The 12884-nt window shown below is 41.5% G+C and overlaps 3 protein-coding genes across 4 annotated transcripts; all 3 read left to right on the top strand.

Moving 5' to 3' along the window:
• Positions 1-1916: 1916 nt before the first annotated feature.
• LOC118408198 (oocyte zinc finger protein XlCOF28-like) lies at positions 1917-5158 on the top strand. Its single transcript, XM_035808832.1, has 2 exons — positions 1917-2900; positions 3930-5158. Exons 1-2 carry the CDS (start codon positions 1934-1936, stop codon positions 4805-4807), a joined length of 1845 nt encoding a protein of 614 aa, XP_035664725.1. The 5' UTR covers positions 1917-1933; the 3' UTR covers positions 4808-5158.
• Positions 5159-7321: 2163 nt separating this feature from the next.
• On the top strand, positions 7322-9901 carry LOC118408232 (endothelial zinc finger protein induced by tumor necrosis factor alpha-like). The gene has a single exon (XM_035808891.1). The coding sequence runs from the start codon at positions 7427-7429 to the stop codon at positions 8438-8440; it is 1014 nt and encodes a 337-aa protein (XP_035664784.1). The 5' UTR covers positions 7322-7426; the 3' UTR covers positions 8441-9901.
• Positions 9902-10258: 357 nt separating this feature from the next.
• On the top strand, positions 10259-12742 carry LOC118408227 (zinc finger protein 525-like). 2 transcript variants are annotated; one of them, XM_035808881.1, is made up of 2 exons: positions 10259-10394; positions 10932-12742. In XM_035808881.1, the coding sequence occupies exons 1-2, from the start codon at positions 10295-10297 to the stop codon at positions 11861-11863; spliced, it is 1032 nt and encodes a 343-aa protein (XP_035664774.1). In that variant the 5' UTR covers positions 10259-10294; the 3' UTR covers positions 11864-12742. The 2 variants fall into 2 exon arrangements, with proteins under 2 accessions (XP_035664774.1, XP_035664775.1); XM_035808882.1 differs by having other exon boundaries at positions 10274-10398.
• Positions 12743-12884: the final 142 nt, after the last annotated feature.

Genomic DNA, 12884 nt, shown 5'->3' with positions numbered 1-12884 from the left:
TTGGGAAAGACACTTTCCTCACCATACTCAGGTGAAAATGAGTTTTTGTTAGGGCCGTCTGTGAGCTTCGGTTAGGGCCGTCCCTTGGATAGGATGTTAAATGTAGGTTCCGAAGGCACTTGACTGTTAGTACACTAAAACGAACGTTCACTTTTCGAACAAGGCATTCAACATGAAATGGGTCATCGATATCGCTACGACTATACTTTAGGTCATACCGTGTATTTCTCGGGAGATATTTGCGATACTAGTGCATACTTTTCTGTCATACGGCCCCGGTCTAGTCTATTTTCCGTTGACAGTAGTGGTCGGGATTTTTACTGACTTGGCAAAAAATTACCAGCTCGGTGAAAAAATCCCGACCACTACTATCTCCGCGACCCAACATCTGCTTTGAGAATAGACATGAGTCACATGACCCCATTCGATAAACTGGCACTTTGTAGTGGGTAATCAGGTATGTCAACTTTCACCTTCAGCGATCAGCGTGTCCGCCATCTTGATTTGTAGGACGACCACATTCCTTTCCAGTTTGACGCAATTTTGACGAGAATTCAACGCCTCAGCAGTCAAGCAACATCATCGGAAGGTAAGAACTGTGTTAACAACCGCTCTACCCCAGGTCTGCTAATTCATTCTGAAGTACTACTTAAACAGCGGCTTCTTTCATGGGAAAACAGTAATCGATTATTAAGGGGGAGGGGGGCATTGGTAGCAATTACGACGTAAAGGCATCATTATTCTAAGCCACTAAACTAAAGCAAACTTAAGCTGTAGACATCACGATGGAATAACAGTAGTACTGTTTCTGATATATCCCTTGTTGGTGGTGCAGGTTCGTGTCCGGATTCAGTCAGGTCCAGCAGTTTAGGTTCAGGTCTGTACATTTAAAATACACAAAAGGTCAGTAATAAACACGAAATGTTTCTTGTCTTTTTCCAGTGCAAATTTACTATCTATGGAAGGTTTTAGATGGTTCCGAACAAAAAAAGGGATATAATTGAGAGATAGCTTTTTGCAAGTCCGAACTTGGTTCCCGACATTTAGGTTTTTTTGGACTTGGACCTATACGTTTTTACAAGTCCAATTCCAGTTCCGGGTTTTAGGTACGCACCACTGTCCCTTGTCAAGGTATTGTCAAGGTGTCTTTGTGTGTGTGTGTGTGTGTGTGTGTGTGTGTGTGTGCACTTGTGTGTGTGCGTGTGTGTGTGTCGCTTATTTTTATAAAGTTCACAAACACCAGGAATATGAAATTATAAAGCAAATATTCTAAAACGTTGTTGTATAGATCATTCGCGTCAATCTTTTGGTCTCGAGGATATTTTCTATTTTGGGGCCAAAATATTGCATAGTGTACCTTTAAGCGCCTGTATAACCAGGAATGTTTGGCCACTTCTGTTTATTTTATTTTTTTTTATAGTCTTTGATATTCTAAGTCCAATATCTACTTTATTGACTTCATTTGTTGCTTATATTTTATTGTTTTGTTGTATTATAATGATTTAATCATCGATGTACTTAGTTGATACTTTGATCTGGGCCTTTGTTTTGTGTTTTGTAACGCAGAGCACATTGAAAAGCACCCCAGTGGCGAGATTTATTTAAATACATCAAATGAAACGAAACAAGGCCACGTTTTGATAACTCTTTGGATTGAAAAAATTCTGAAAGATTTGTATATTGGGGGAGGGGGTCTTGCTGAATTATTAGTCACGCATTTCTTCGCGTGTATGTGTGTGTGTGTGCGCGTCTGAGTGTGTGTGTGCATTTGTGTGTTTGTGCATCTTTTTGTATATCTATGTGTGATCTAGGATCCGAATAGGCGTGTTGTATTTTATTTGTACAATTGCTTCAGGACACCACGGTCAGCATAGATAATAGTAGTGCGGATATGTTCTTTTATCGTTCAATTTTGAATTGTTTTTCCTTAGAAATGGACCAGAGAAGCAGCGAGGTTGCTGTGGATGATCACCCAGCTTTACCCTTTCGAAACGAAACAGGCAGCAGCGAGAAATTAGACACGAGAAGACAGCAGAGCAAGGAAGGGGGCATTCCTTGCGAGGTAAAGTGCGAAGAAGAATCCGACCATCCTCCAGCACAGCGTGTAACAGAGCACACGGACGGGCTTGCGATGAAAGGTACTGCGGATAAACCTTTTGCGTGTACGGAATGTGACTATAGGGCAACCACAAGTACTAAGCTATCCATACACACTCGGAGGCATACTGGAGAGAAACCCTATAAATGTGACCAGTGCGACTATTCTGCTGCACATAAACATTCTCTAGACATTCATCTTGCCAATCACGCCGGAAACAAACCATTTATGTGTGGACAGTGCGGATACTCCACTAATAACAGGTCCCGCCTAGCCGAGCATATAAGATCACATACAGGTGTGAAGCCTTATAAATGTGATTATTGCGACTATTCTACCGCACAAAAGTCTCACCTAACCGAGCATATGCGGAGACACACTGGCGAGAAACCCTACAAGTGTGACCAGTGCGATTATTCTGGTGCATCAAAAAGCAACCTGGATCAACACATGGCTAAACACGCCGAAGACAAACGGTACATGTGTGGTGAGTGCGGATTCAGGACGACTGCCAAGTCTTCCTTAAAGGTACATATGAGAAGACATACAGGTATGAAACCTTATAAGTGTGACCAGTGCGACTATTCTGCTGCACAGAAAAGCAATTTAGACCGACACAAAGCTAAACACACCGGAGAAAAACCCTACAAGTGTGACCGATGCGACTATTCTGCTGCACATAAAACCGCTTTAGACCGACACAAGGCTAGACACACCGGAGAAAAACCCTACGTGTGTGTAGAGTGCGGATTCAAGACGGCTAACAGATCTTACCTAACCGTACATATGAGAAAACATACAGGTGAGAAACCGTCTTTCTTTGCATCGAATGTTTTACTACTAGTGTGTGGTTTGGCATGTCGTCTGTACTCAGTTGCGCGATGATGCATGTTCTTTTTTTCGCGGTAGCTGTTGTCATAATCGATGTCATAATTTCAGAAATCACCCCTATATTTTAGGTATTGTGGACCAGGCAATGTGGTTTCGGCGTTTCGTAATCAGCTTGTCTCCAAACAGATAGGGTGAGTTATGTGTTGTCTAATGTACATAAGAGCTGTCGCGATAGAGGAAACCCTAAACGTACTTGAACAGATGTTCGTGGTATTATGTGTGATGTAACGACAACTGCTGGCGTCGTGGACCAGCTGTTTAAGGTATCCCTGACAATTTTGAATAGTTTCATTTGGTATCGTTGTTTTGAGACCCTGATTTTGCTGTTGATGCGCACAGGGATTTGTTCTACAGCCATAGGTACGTTGTTTGACAGCCATAGGTACGTTAGCTTTTAAGTACGTATTTGGTTAATGACTAGTCATCAACGAGCATGTGGCCGACGCACGGGTAAACTCACTTAATAGGCCCTGTGAGAATTTGCTTATGCGCCATCCATTGTGCACCATTGTCAACGGACGGGAACGCACTATCATGTCCGCACTCTCGGACTTGCCGCAGCTTATCCGTAAATGCTAACATCGAGCGGTTTTCACCAGTATCTTAATGAGAAATTTACCAACACTTTGACATTAATCAACACTTGTTACTATTTGGAGAACGTAATCTATGTTGGCGTAAATTGCATAACAGCAAATTCTCACAGGGGTCTGCCCGTGCGACGTGGACCAAACCCGTAGATGATCTTCGTTCGCGAAGTCCAGCCAAGAGAGACATTTTTGGTATAAGTCGAGGTGATGTGTTCTGTATGCGATATAAACACATTGTCACACACAACATAAGACAACGCAACCGACATAGAAACTATAATAACGTCACAGAGTATGTTATCTACGGCCAATTGTTATATTTCATTTTGAATGATTCCCTGTTGTTTCAGAAATGGACGAGAGAAGCGATGATATTGCTATGGACGAACAGCCAACTGTGCAAACTGGGAACGAGACACACATCAACCAGAATTTGGACACTGAAAGGCAGCAGGACAAAGAAGGGGAGGACTTTCGTCATATCCCATGGCCGATCAACAAAAACACAAAAAAACGTGGACGAGAAGAATCTTCTTCTCATCCTTCCGCACAGGATCGAAAAGAGCAGATCGACAGGGTGAAGGTGAAACGTACCGAGGACCATCACTTCGAGTGTACGGAATGTGACTTCACGACAGCCAAAAAGGATAAATTCGTGAGACACACGCGGAGACATACCGGCGAGAAACCCTTTAAGTGTGACAGGTGCGACTATTCTGCTGCAGAAAAAAGTACTTTTAAATATCACATGGCTCAACACACAGGCGAAAAACCGTACAAGTGTGGAGAGTGCGAATACAGGACTGCTATGAAGTCTCACCTAACGGAACACATGAGAAGACACACGGGCGAGAAACCCTACAAGTGTGACCAGTGCGATTATTCTGGAGCATCAAAAAGCAACCTGGGTCAGCACATGGCTAAACACGCCGAAGACAAACGGTACGTGTGTGGAGAGTGCGAATTTAGGACGGCCGCCAAGTCTTCGTTAAAAGTACATATGAGAACGCACACAAAACCCTACATGTGTGGTGAGTGCGGATACCGTGCGGCTTTATGGTCCAGCCTCTCGCAACATATGTTAATGCATACTGGTGAGAAACTGTATAAGTGTGACCAGTGTGACTATTCTGCTTTATGGAAAGGCAATGTAGACCAGCACATGGCTACAGCACATGGCAAAACCCAACATGTAGAGAGTACACAACCGCCCGCATGTCTCAACTAATTGATCACATTAGAATCCATACAAGCGTGGAACCCTATAATTGTAATAAGTGCGGATACTAAACGGCATTAGAGGACGTTCTAGACCGACACATGGCTAAACATACCAGAGAGAAGCCCTACATGTGTGGAGAGTGCGGATACAAAACTTCGTACAGGTCATATCAAAACATATGAGGACACATACAAATGTGACTATTCTGCTTTATGAAAAGGCAATTTAGACCGACACATGACTACACACACCGAAGACAAGCCCTAGATGTGTTGTGAGTGCAGATGCAGGACTGCTCAAAGGTTGTACCCATCCCAACACACTAAGTACTAGTATGTGGAGAGATACTGGCAAGAAACTCTTCAAATGTGACTTATCATCATCAGTCGGCAGCGGAGCGACTATTCTGCTACAATGAAAAACTACCATCCTAGCACCTTTTTTGGAAATGCAGTGGCTTTCCATGCTGGAATCAACACCTGGTCAAACACACTTCTTAGGGATACAGCCGACAGTTTCTGTCTGACAGGACGGTTGACAGATCTAACCTATTCAGGCATTTGCTACATACAGTTGAAGACTTGAATGCGATTTGTGCGACTATTTTCTTTAATATTGGAACATTAGTTAGACCTCAACTTATGATGCAAGCGAACTATTGAAGAAATGAGGAAACAGACCGCAAAAATATCCTACATGTGTGAGAAGGGCGAATTCACCTGGATGCAACTTTTGTTTGGTAACGTCACTAGAGGCTATAAAGCTGCCTATTAGGATCCGCCATATTTATAATTATTTTCGATGTACTACGCACTAGGGGTGGGTACCGGTACAATAAATTCAGGTACAGGTACGGTCCGGGTGCAGAGGATCTTTGTGTAAACAACACCAATGCCTCTGTTAACTTAGGCCAAGTTTGACTGTAGAAACTTGGTAAAAATGACTATCAACACTCCTTTACTTCACTCTTGTTATTTTCTTACGGAAAGCCCCCCAAAATGTTAACACCTGGCATGTGATGTGGTCCACCAAATCCGGTCCACTGATTTTTTGCAGGTCCGGTTTATCGGACTTGTTGGACAAAGAAAACGGTTTTGTTCCCTTTCCGTATAGGCCCCCAACATTGTGAACGCCCCTTGTATATACCATATCTATGAACTAATTCCATTGAATGTTACTATTGCAAATATAAGTATTGCATGTCAAAATCTGATCACGATTTCCTATATAAAACTATGTAAGAAAAAATTGATATTGATATTTTAGCTGAAAATGTAGGTTTACTTATAGAAAAAAAACTCAATATAACCAAGGAGGTTAACCTCATTGATATAACACAATGTGATTGAATTATTACTCTATTTCGCTGTTACATATTAGCAAAATGCTTATATGTTATATCTAGTTCAATTACTTTTATCAGAGCAATCTGATAATTCATATCAAAAGGAAAAATAAAACTTTCTTTGATGCTTGCAATATGTTGTTTATTCATGTCATCTATGTGCACAGAGGGTGATAGAAATATATAACAAGAAAGCACCGTGTATGTGAGAAGTCATACACACATCTTGTAGTCCATACGTTTTGAAGACAAGCCAAGAACTGTTTTGAAACTGTTTTGATCAGTGATAATGTTTTTATAGGTTAAAACAAAATGGGGTAATCAGGTACATCAACTCTGACCTTCGACCTTTCACAGTGCTTTAGGGTCAATTTGCCTGACCGCCATTTTGATTCGACTAGTAGCGTGGGCAACATTCCTTTGATTCCAGTTTTGCCAGTTTCAAGAGAATAGAGCAATCAAGCAGCACCATAAACCGGTAGGTAAAACCTTAGGCAACTACCTTGTCTTCTCTACGTTGTTAATTCATTCGCACTTCAATGTCTCTGAATGTCGGTGTTCGATTTCTATGGGGAGGGGGGCGTTGGCATGACGACGTATGGTACCTGGAGTCCACGTCTAGCGGAGAAATAGACGTAAATCAAGGACAACAACGTATTATATATAGGACTTATAAGCATTCTCTGCCAAAACGTGTACGAGTAAAGTACGGTAACAGATCCCAGTGAAGATAGTAGTCCAATAGTTGAAAAGCCCCATCTAAAGAAACAACTTACAAGTAAGCTCATGCCTAGCTGAGAAATGGACGTGAAACAACAACAAATTATTGAATATGCATGACATGTTGCTATCGATTAGGATTACCAACGCCATGTTGGTCCTTGGGCTTGCAAAATTGTTAGTTATGAATTTCCCGTGTGTGTAATGTGTGTGTGTACTAGTATTCATGAGTGTGTGTGGGTATTTGTGCATTGTGTGTGTGTGTGGGGGGGGGGGGGGGGGCGGGAACGTTATGTGTATATGCTTCATGTGTTTGTGTGTTTGGTGACTAACATTACAATAAGTATGGGACTGTTTCCTGTCTTTACATTATGGCTGACTTATTGTTTTTAGAAATGGGCGACCTTCCGACGGTACACTCTGGGACCTGACAAGCAGCAGCGAAAAAGTAGAGAGGGGAAGGCAGCATTCCATGTGAGGAAAAAGAACGGAGTCGAATCTGACCATTTTCCCCACACAGGGTGGAACAGAATACCAGACAGGATTGCCATAAATATACTATGGCTAAACGCTTTGCTTGCACGGAATGTGCCTATAGAACAGCCTCAAATGCTGATCTATTAAAACACACAAGAACACATACTGGTGAAAAACCCTTTAAGTGTGACCAGTGTGACTATGCTTCTACATTGAAAGGCAATTTGGACCGACATATGACTAAACACACCGGCGAAAAACGCTTTGTGTGCGAAACGTGTGGATATAGAACATCTGACAAATCTTCGTTAATCGTTCACATCAGGAGACATACAGGCGAGAAACCCTACATGTGTGACCTGTGCGATTATTCCGCTACACAGAAAGGCAGTTTAAAGCAGCATATGGCCAAACACACTGGACGAAAACCCTACATGTGTGGGGAGTGCGGATACAGGACTGCTCACAAATTTCACCTATCCAAACATATGAGAAGACACACAGGCGAGAAGCCTTACAAATGTGACCAGTGCGACTATTCCACTGCGGAGAAAAGCGATTTAGACCGACACATGGCCAAACACACCGGCAAGAAACCCTACATCTGTGGAGAGTGCGGATACAGGACGGCTGTCAGGTCTCACCTAACCGCACACATGAGAAAACATACGGGCGAGAAGCCCTATAAATGTGACCAGTGCGACTATGCTTCAGCAACGAAGTGTAACTTAGACCAACACATGGCTAGACACACCGGGGTAAAACCATTCATGTGTGGAGAGTGCGAATATAGGACGGCTGTGAAGCTTCGTTTATCCCAACATCTGAGAACACATACAGGTGAAAAGCCCTTCAAGTGTGCCCAGTGCGATTATTCCGCTACACAGAAAGGCAGTTTAAAACAGCACATGGCTAAACACACTGGAAGAAAACCCTACCTGTGTGGAGAGTGCGGATACAGATGTGCTCGCAGGTCTCACCTATCTGAACATATGAGGACCCATACAGGCGAGAAACCCTTCAACTGTGACCAATGTGGCTATTCTGCTACAAGGAAGAGCTATTTAATCAAACACTTGGTCAAACACACCACTTAGCTGTAATCTCCAAGCAGATCTTGCGGTGACATAAGATAGACTGTAAGTGCATTTAAGTTCCTGGGGATTTGATTTCGTGGTAGCGGGAAAAAGGACTTTTCGCAGTGGATTTAAGTTCGGGGTTGCACCATGCACCATCGTCTCATACTGCCATAGGAAAATGTTTGCAGTATTAAGTTTGCGTTAAATCGGCCACCGTGAAAACCGCAAACATTAAACCACTGTGAAAGTTTTTGCATCAACAGTATCATAAGCTGGGGAACTTAGCAGGCAGAGGAGTTTTAACTTCTTCTTTTTTTTTTAAGCGGTGGAATAAAATTCCTCTGCCGGCAAAATTCCTTCCCCAGATTATGATACTATCTTATGCTACCACAATATCTGCTTAAAGATTAACTTAGCTGTATATTTGACAGTGCACGGTTATACCACGGTTAACATGTCTTACCTATCCAGAAACATACAGGTGAAAGCCCTCCTTTAAATGGTCAAACAGCTGAAAACCCCTGTGAGGTCACCGAGTTGGGACATTCGTTCAGTGGCTTGCGGTGTGAAGACTAGCCGATTGCTGCTAACACTTGTGTCTGGGACCCCAGCAGCAGTATGATTAAATACTGGACACTACTACTTCTGCTACTGAGTACTACTACTACTTCATGACTGCAAACTCTAAAACTGCATTCCATCTCAACGTTCCATCTCATTCTAAATCATAGTCTTAAATGTGGGTTGTACCCCTTCAAATCATAGTCTGAAATTTGTGTCGTGCTCTTTCCTTCCTGGTTTAGCCCACTCTGCTTTTTGAACACCCCTTTTATATTACATACAATATCTAATACAGGGCTCGAAATACCACCTGCATATGCATGTTAGTGCAGGTAAAATTGGAGCTGTGCAGGTATTTCTGATGTCTACCTGCACCTAACCTGCACTGGTCCATGTACTGTGTTTTATACATAAATGTCCTATGATGTAGGTGTATATAGATTCAATTTGTTATTAGCTGCATTGACTATTACCACCTATACAATATAATTAAAGAATAATTAGCAATGGTTCCTGAACAATTTTAGTATGATCCACACTTCCCAAATTCAGAGTTGTGCAGGTAAAATTTGTCTGGTGCAGGTGATTTTCAATGTTACCTGCACCAGTGCAGGTATGCAGAAAAAAGTATTTCGAGCCCTGTCTAATACCATAGGCCTGGATAGTTGATGCTGTATACATAGACATTGTATGCCTTAATCTGAGGACAATATTTCCTCTAAAACTGTATACTAGTATTACATTTGTAATATTGAATTGCTACACTGATATTGCTAGCTGAAAATCTAGGACTATTGCTAGCTAAACGTTGATATAACACTGTTATTGACTTCATACTTAATTTCTTTGTCACCAACTATCAAAACATTGTATCTACTGTATTTCATGTATATGGGTCTTCATAGCATTGTGATACTTTACATCAAAATAAAAAAAATGAAGTCAACTGTTCCCTCAAGTCAACTTTGTTTCTTGCAATACCTTCCCATGTTCTTCATGCATACCATGTGTATGTATGCACAGTAAAAATGTCAGGATACAATCAAAGTTTTGAGGTAAAACAATCAAGCAATCATAAACCCCTATATAGCCAAACCAGCTAATACTCAATGCAATCTATTCTGTGACGTCACAAGCTTTAATTAACTTGTCCAACCAAAAGACACACAGTAGGCAAATACGTAAATATTTTAAGAAAATGCCCCAAAAGATGTGTAAATAATAAAGGGAATTTTATTTTCTAGCGTTTTTTGAGCAGCAATATGGCTATATCAGGTATATGAACTTTGACCTTTCACCTTCTAGTTTAGAATGTCCGCCATTTTGAAAAGTCCGGTATCACGTTCCTTGCCATTTGGCGTCATTTTAACGTCAATTCAACACCTCAGAAACGGAACAACACTATCAGCCGGTAGGTAAGGCATGAGTTAACTGTCTGCTATTCTCTTCTTTGTCTGCTTAATCTTCTGTACTTCAAAAACAGAGGTTCTTTTACTGGAAAATGTACAGTGATCGATTTGCATGGGGGAGGGGGGCAATACGATGTACACTAGTTGTGGACATTGACAAGGACTAGATCCCACTAAGTCCTTGCTTTGTACGGTTTTCTGGTGGTATTTTTGTCTTTTTTTAACCCTGATTTATCCTTGCGCGTGTGTGTGTGTGTTAATTACTTCACCTTATACCGTGAATAGGTTAACTCGCATGTGTTTGAGTGTGGACATGTATGTATGCAAGTGCGTGTGTGTGTGTGCACGTGTGTGTATGTATGTGTGTGTGTGAATGTGTATGTGTGTGTGTGTGTGTGATTGTGTGATCGATTGATAATGATATATATCACTGTTAATAAAACCATTCAGCTCTAGTATAAGGCTAATCTTCCAAGGTTCACAAAATAGCATAGTAGTAGTTACTTTATTTTAATTTCGGATGTTTTTTGTCGTTTTAGACATGGACGAGAGAAGCAGTACAGGTAGCGAGACTGCTATGGACGATCGTCCAGCTATACACCCTGTTGACGAGACAATCGGCAGCGAGATATTAGACACGGGAAGGCAGCAGAACAACGAATGGGACATTCCATGTGAGGAAAAGTGCGGTGTAGATCTAGATTATGGCCATTTCCCCGCACAAGGTCGATCAGAGCAGACGGATAAGCGTACAGTGAAACGTACTTTGGAAAGACGCTTCGAGTGTACGGAATGTGACTATAGGTCAGCCTCAAAGGCTAACCTAGTAAAACACACAAGAACACATACTGGTGAGAAACCTTACCAATGTGACCAGTGCGAGTATTCTGCTGCACAGAAATGCAATTTAGACACCCACATCATGGCAAAACACACCAAAGATAAACCCTACATGTGTGGAGAGTGCGGATATAGGACGGCTGATAGGTCTGTCTTAACCGTACATATGAGAAGACATACAGGTGTGAAACCATATGAATGTGACCAATGTGACTATTCTACTGCACATAAAGGAAACTTAGACCGTCACAAGGCTAAACACACCGGAGAAAAACCCTACATATGCGGTGAGTGTGGATACAGGACTGCTCACAAATCTAAACTATCCATACATATTAGAAGGCATACAGGGGAGAAACCCTATAAATGTAACCACTGCGACTATTCTTCTGTTCGGAAATCGGATTTGGATCGACACATGCTTAAACACACCGGCGAAAAACCCTTCATGTGTGGAGAGTGCGGATACAGGACTGCTGACAGGTCTTCCTTAACCATACATATGAGAAGACATACGGGCGAGAAACCTTATAAATGTGACCTGTGCGACTATTCTGCAGCAAAGAAGAGCCATGTAGACCGACATATGGCTAAACACAGGGGGACAACCCTACTAGTATGTGTGTGGTGAGTGCGAATACAGAACTGATCGCAGGTTTTACCTATCCAGACATATGATAAAACAGACTGGTGAGAAACCTTAGAAATGGGACTATTCTTTCTGCTACGGACAAAATATATTATTAAGAAACACTTGGTCAAACTCACTTCATATGGATACAGTTGATAGACTCAAATGCACATCTTAACTATCCGGAATGGGCATGAAAAAGAACATGTGAAAACTTAAAACACCATTGTGATTAGTGCCAATATTCTGCTTCAAGAAAAGACTTACACGTGGTCACAATGGTGCAGAGATGTTTCGTCACGGGGATGGAGACTATAAAGCCATCTATTATCGTGCATCGATTGTTTTGCCATCGTCGTTATAGTCTGAATTGTGCGCTAGACCGCTTCCTTTGAGTTTAGGCCTCAAAACTTTTGAACGTTGCTGTTATGAAGATAGATGTTGTAAGTTTCAATATTTTGGAAACAGATGTATTTAATATTATACGATGTATTACTGTTATGTTGTAATAACGTTTCAATGCTGATATTAGTAACTGAAATACTTGCTTAAATGGCTGGATTTAAATTAGTTGGGTCGTGCCGTGCAATCTTTAGTTTGTTCTATTCATATCCCAGAGGTATGGGGTTCGAATCCGTTGTTGTGTCGCCGATCTTGTGTCCTTGGGAAATACACAACTTTCCTCACAATACTCAAGAGTCAAGTAAAAATGAGTTTTATTGACTTTACTTTTTTCATATGGCTACTTTGTTGGCTTGTGTCTGTTCCATGGCTTATTCTGATCAATGTATTGAGATGATAGTCGTAAGAATGAAATTGATTGTATACTTGGCTTAAATCTTACATTTAGAATAAAATTCCTTTACCTTTTACGGGAAACCTTGTTTTTTTCTAAATTACCTACGCATATATACTTATAAACCATTTGTCCGAAAAAATCTTGTTCAAACGGCGAGCTTGAATTCTATTATAATATTGCAAGGCGCCGCGGACCAATCAGAAGGCCCCGTTCCACGTTGGT

This window comes from Branchiostoma floridae, unplaced genomic scaffold (genome assembly GCF_000003815.2).
Source record: "Branchiostoma floridae strain S238N-H82 unplaced genomic scaffold, Bfl_VNyyK Sc7u5tJ_1560, whole genome shotgun sequence".
Taxonomy (NCBI): domain Eukaryota; kingdom Metazoa; phylum Chordata; class Leptocardii; order Amphioxiformes; family Branchiostomatidae; genus Branchiostoma; species Branchiostoma floridae.
Note: the sequence above shows the minus strand (reverse complement) of the source record. Positions and strands in the feature narration are given on the sequence as shown.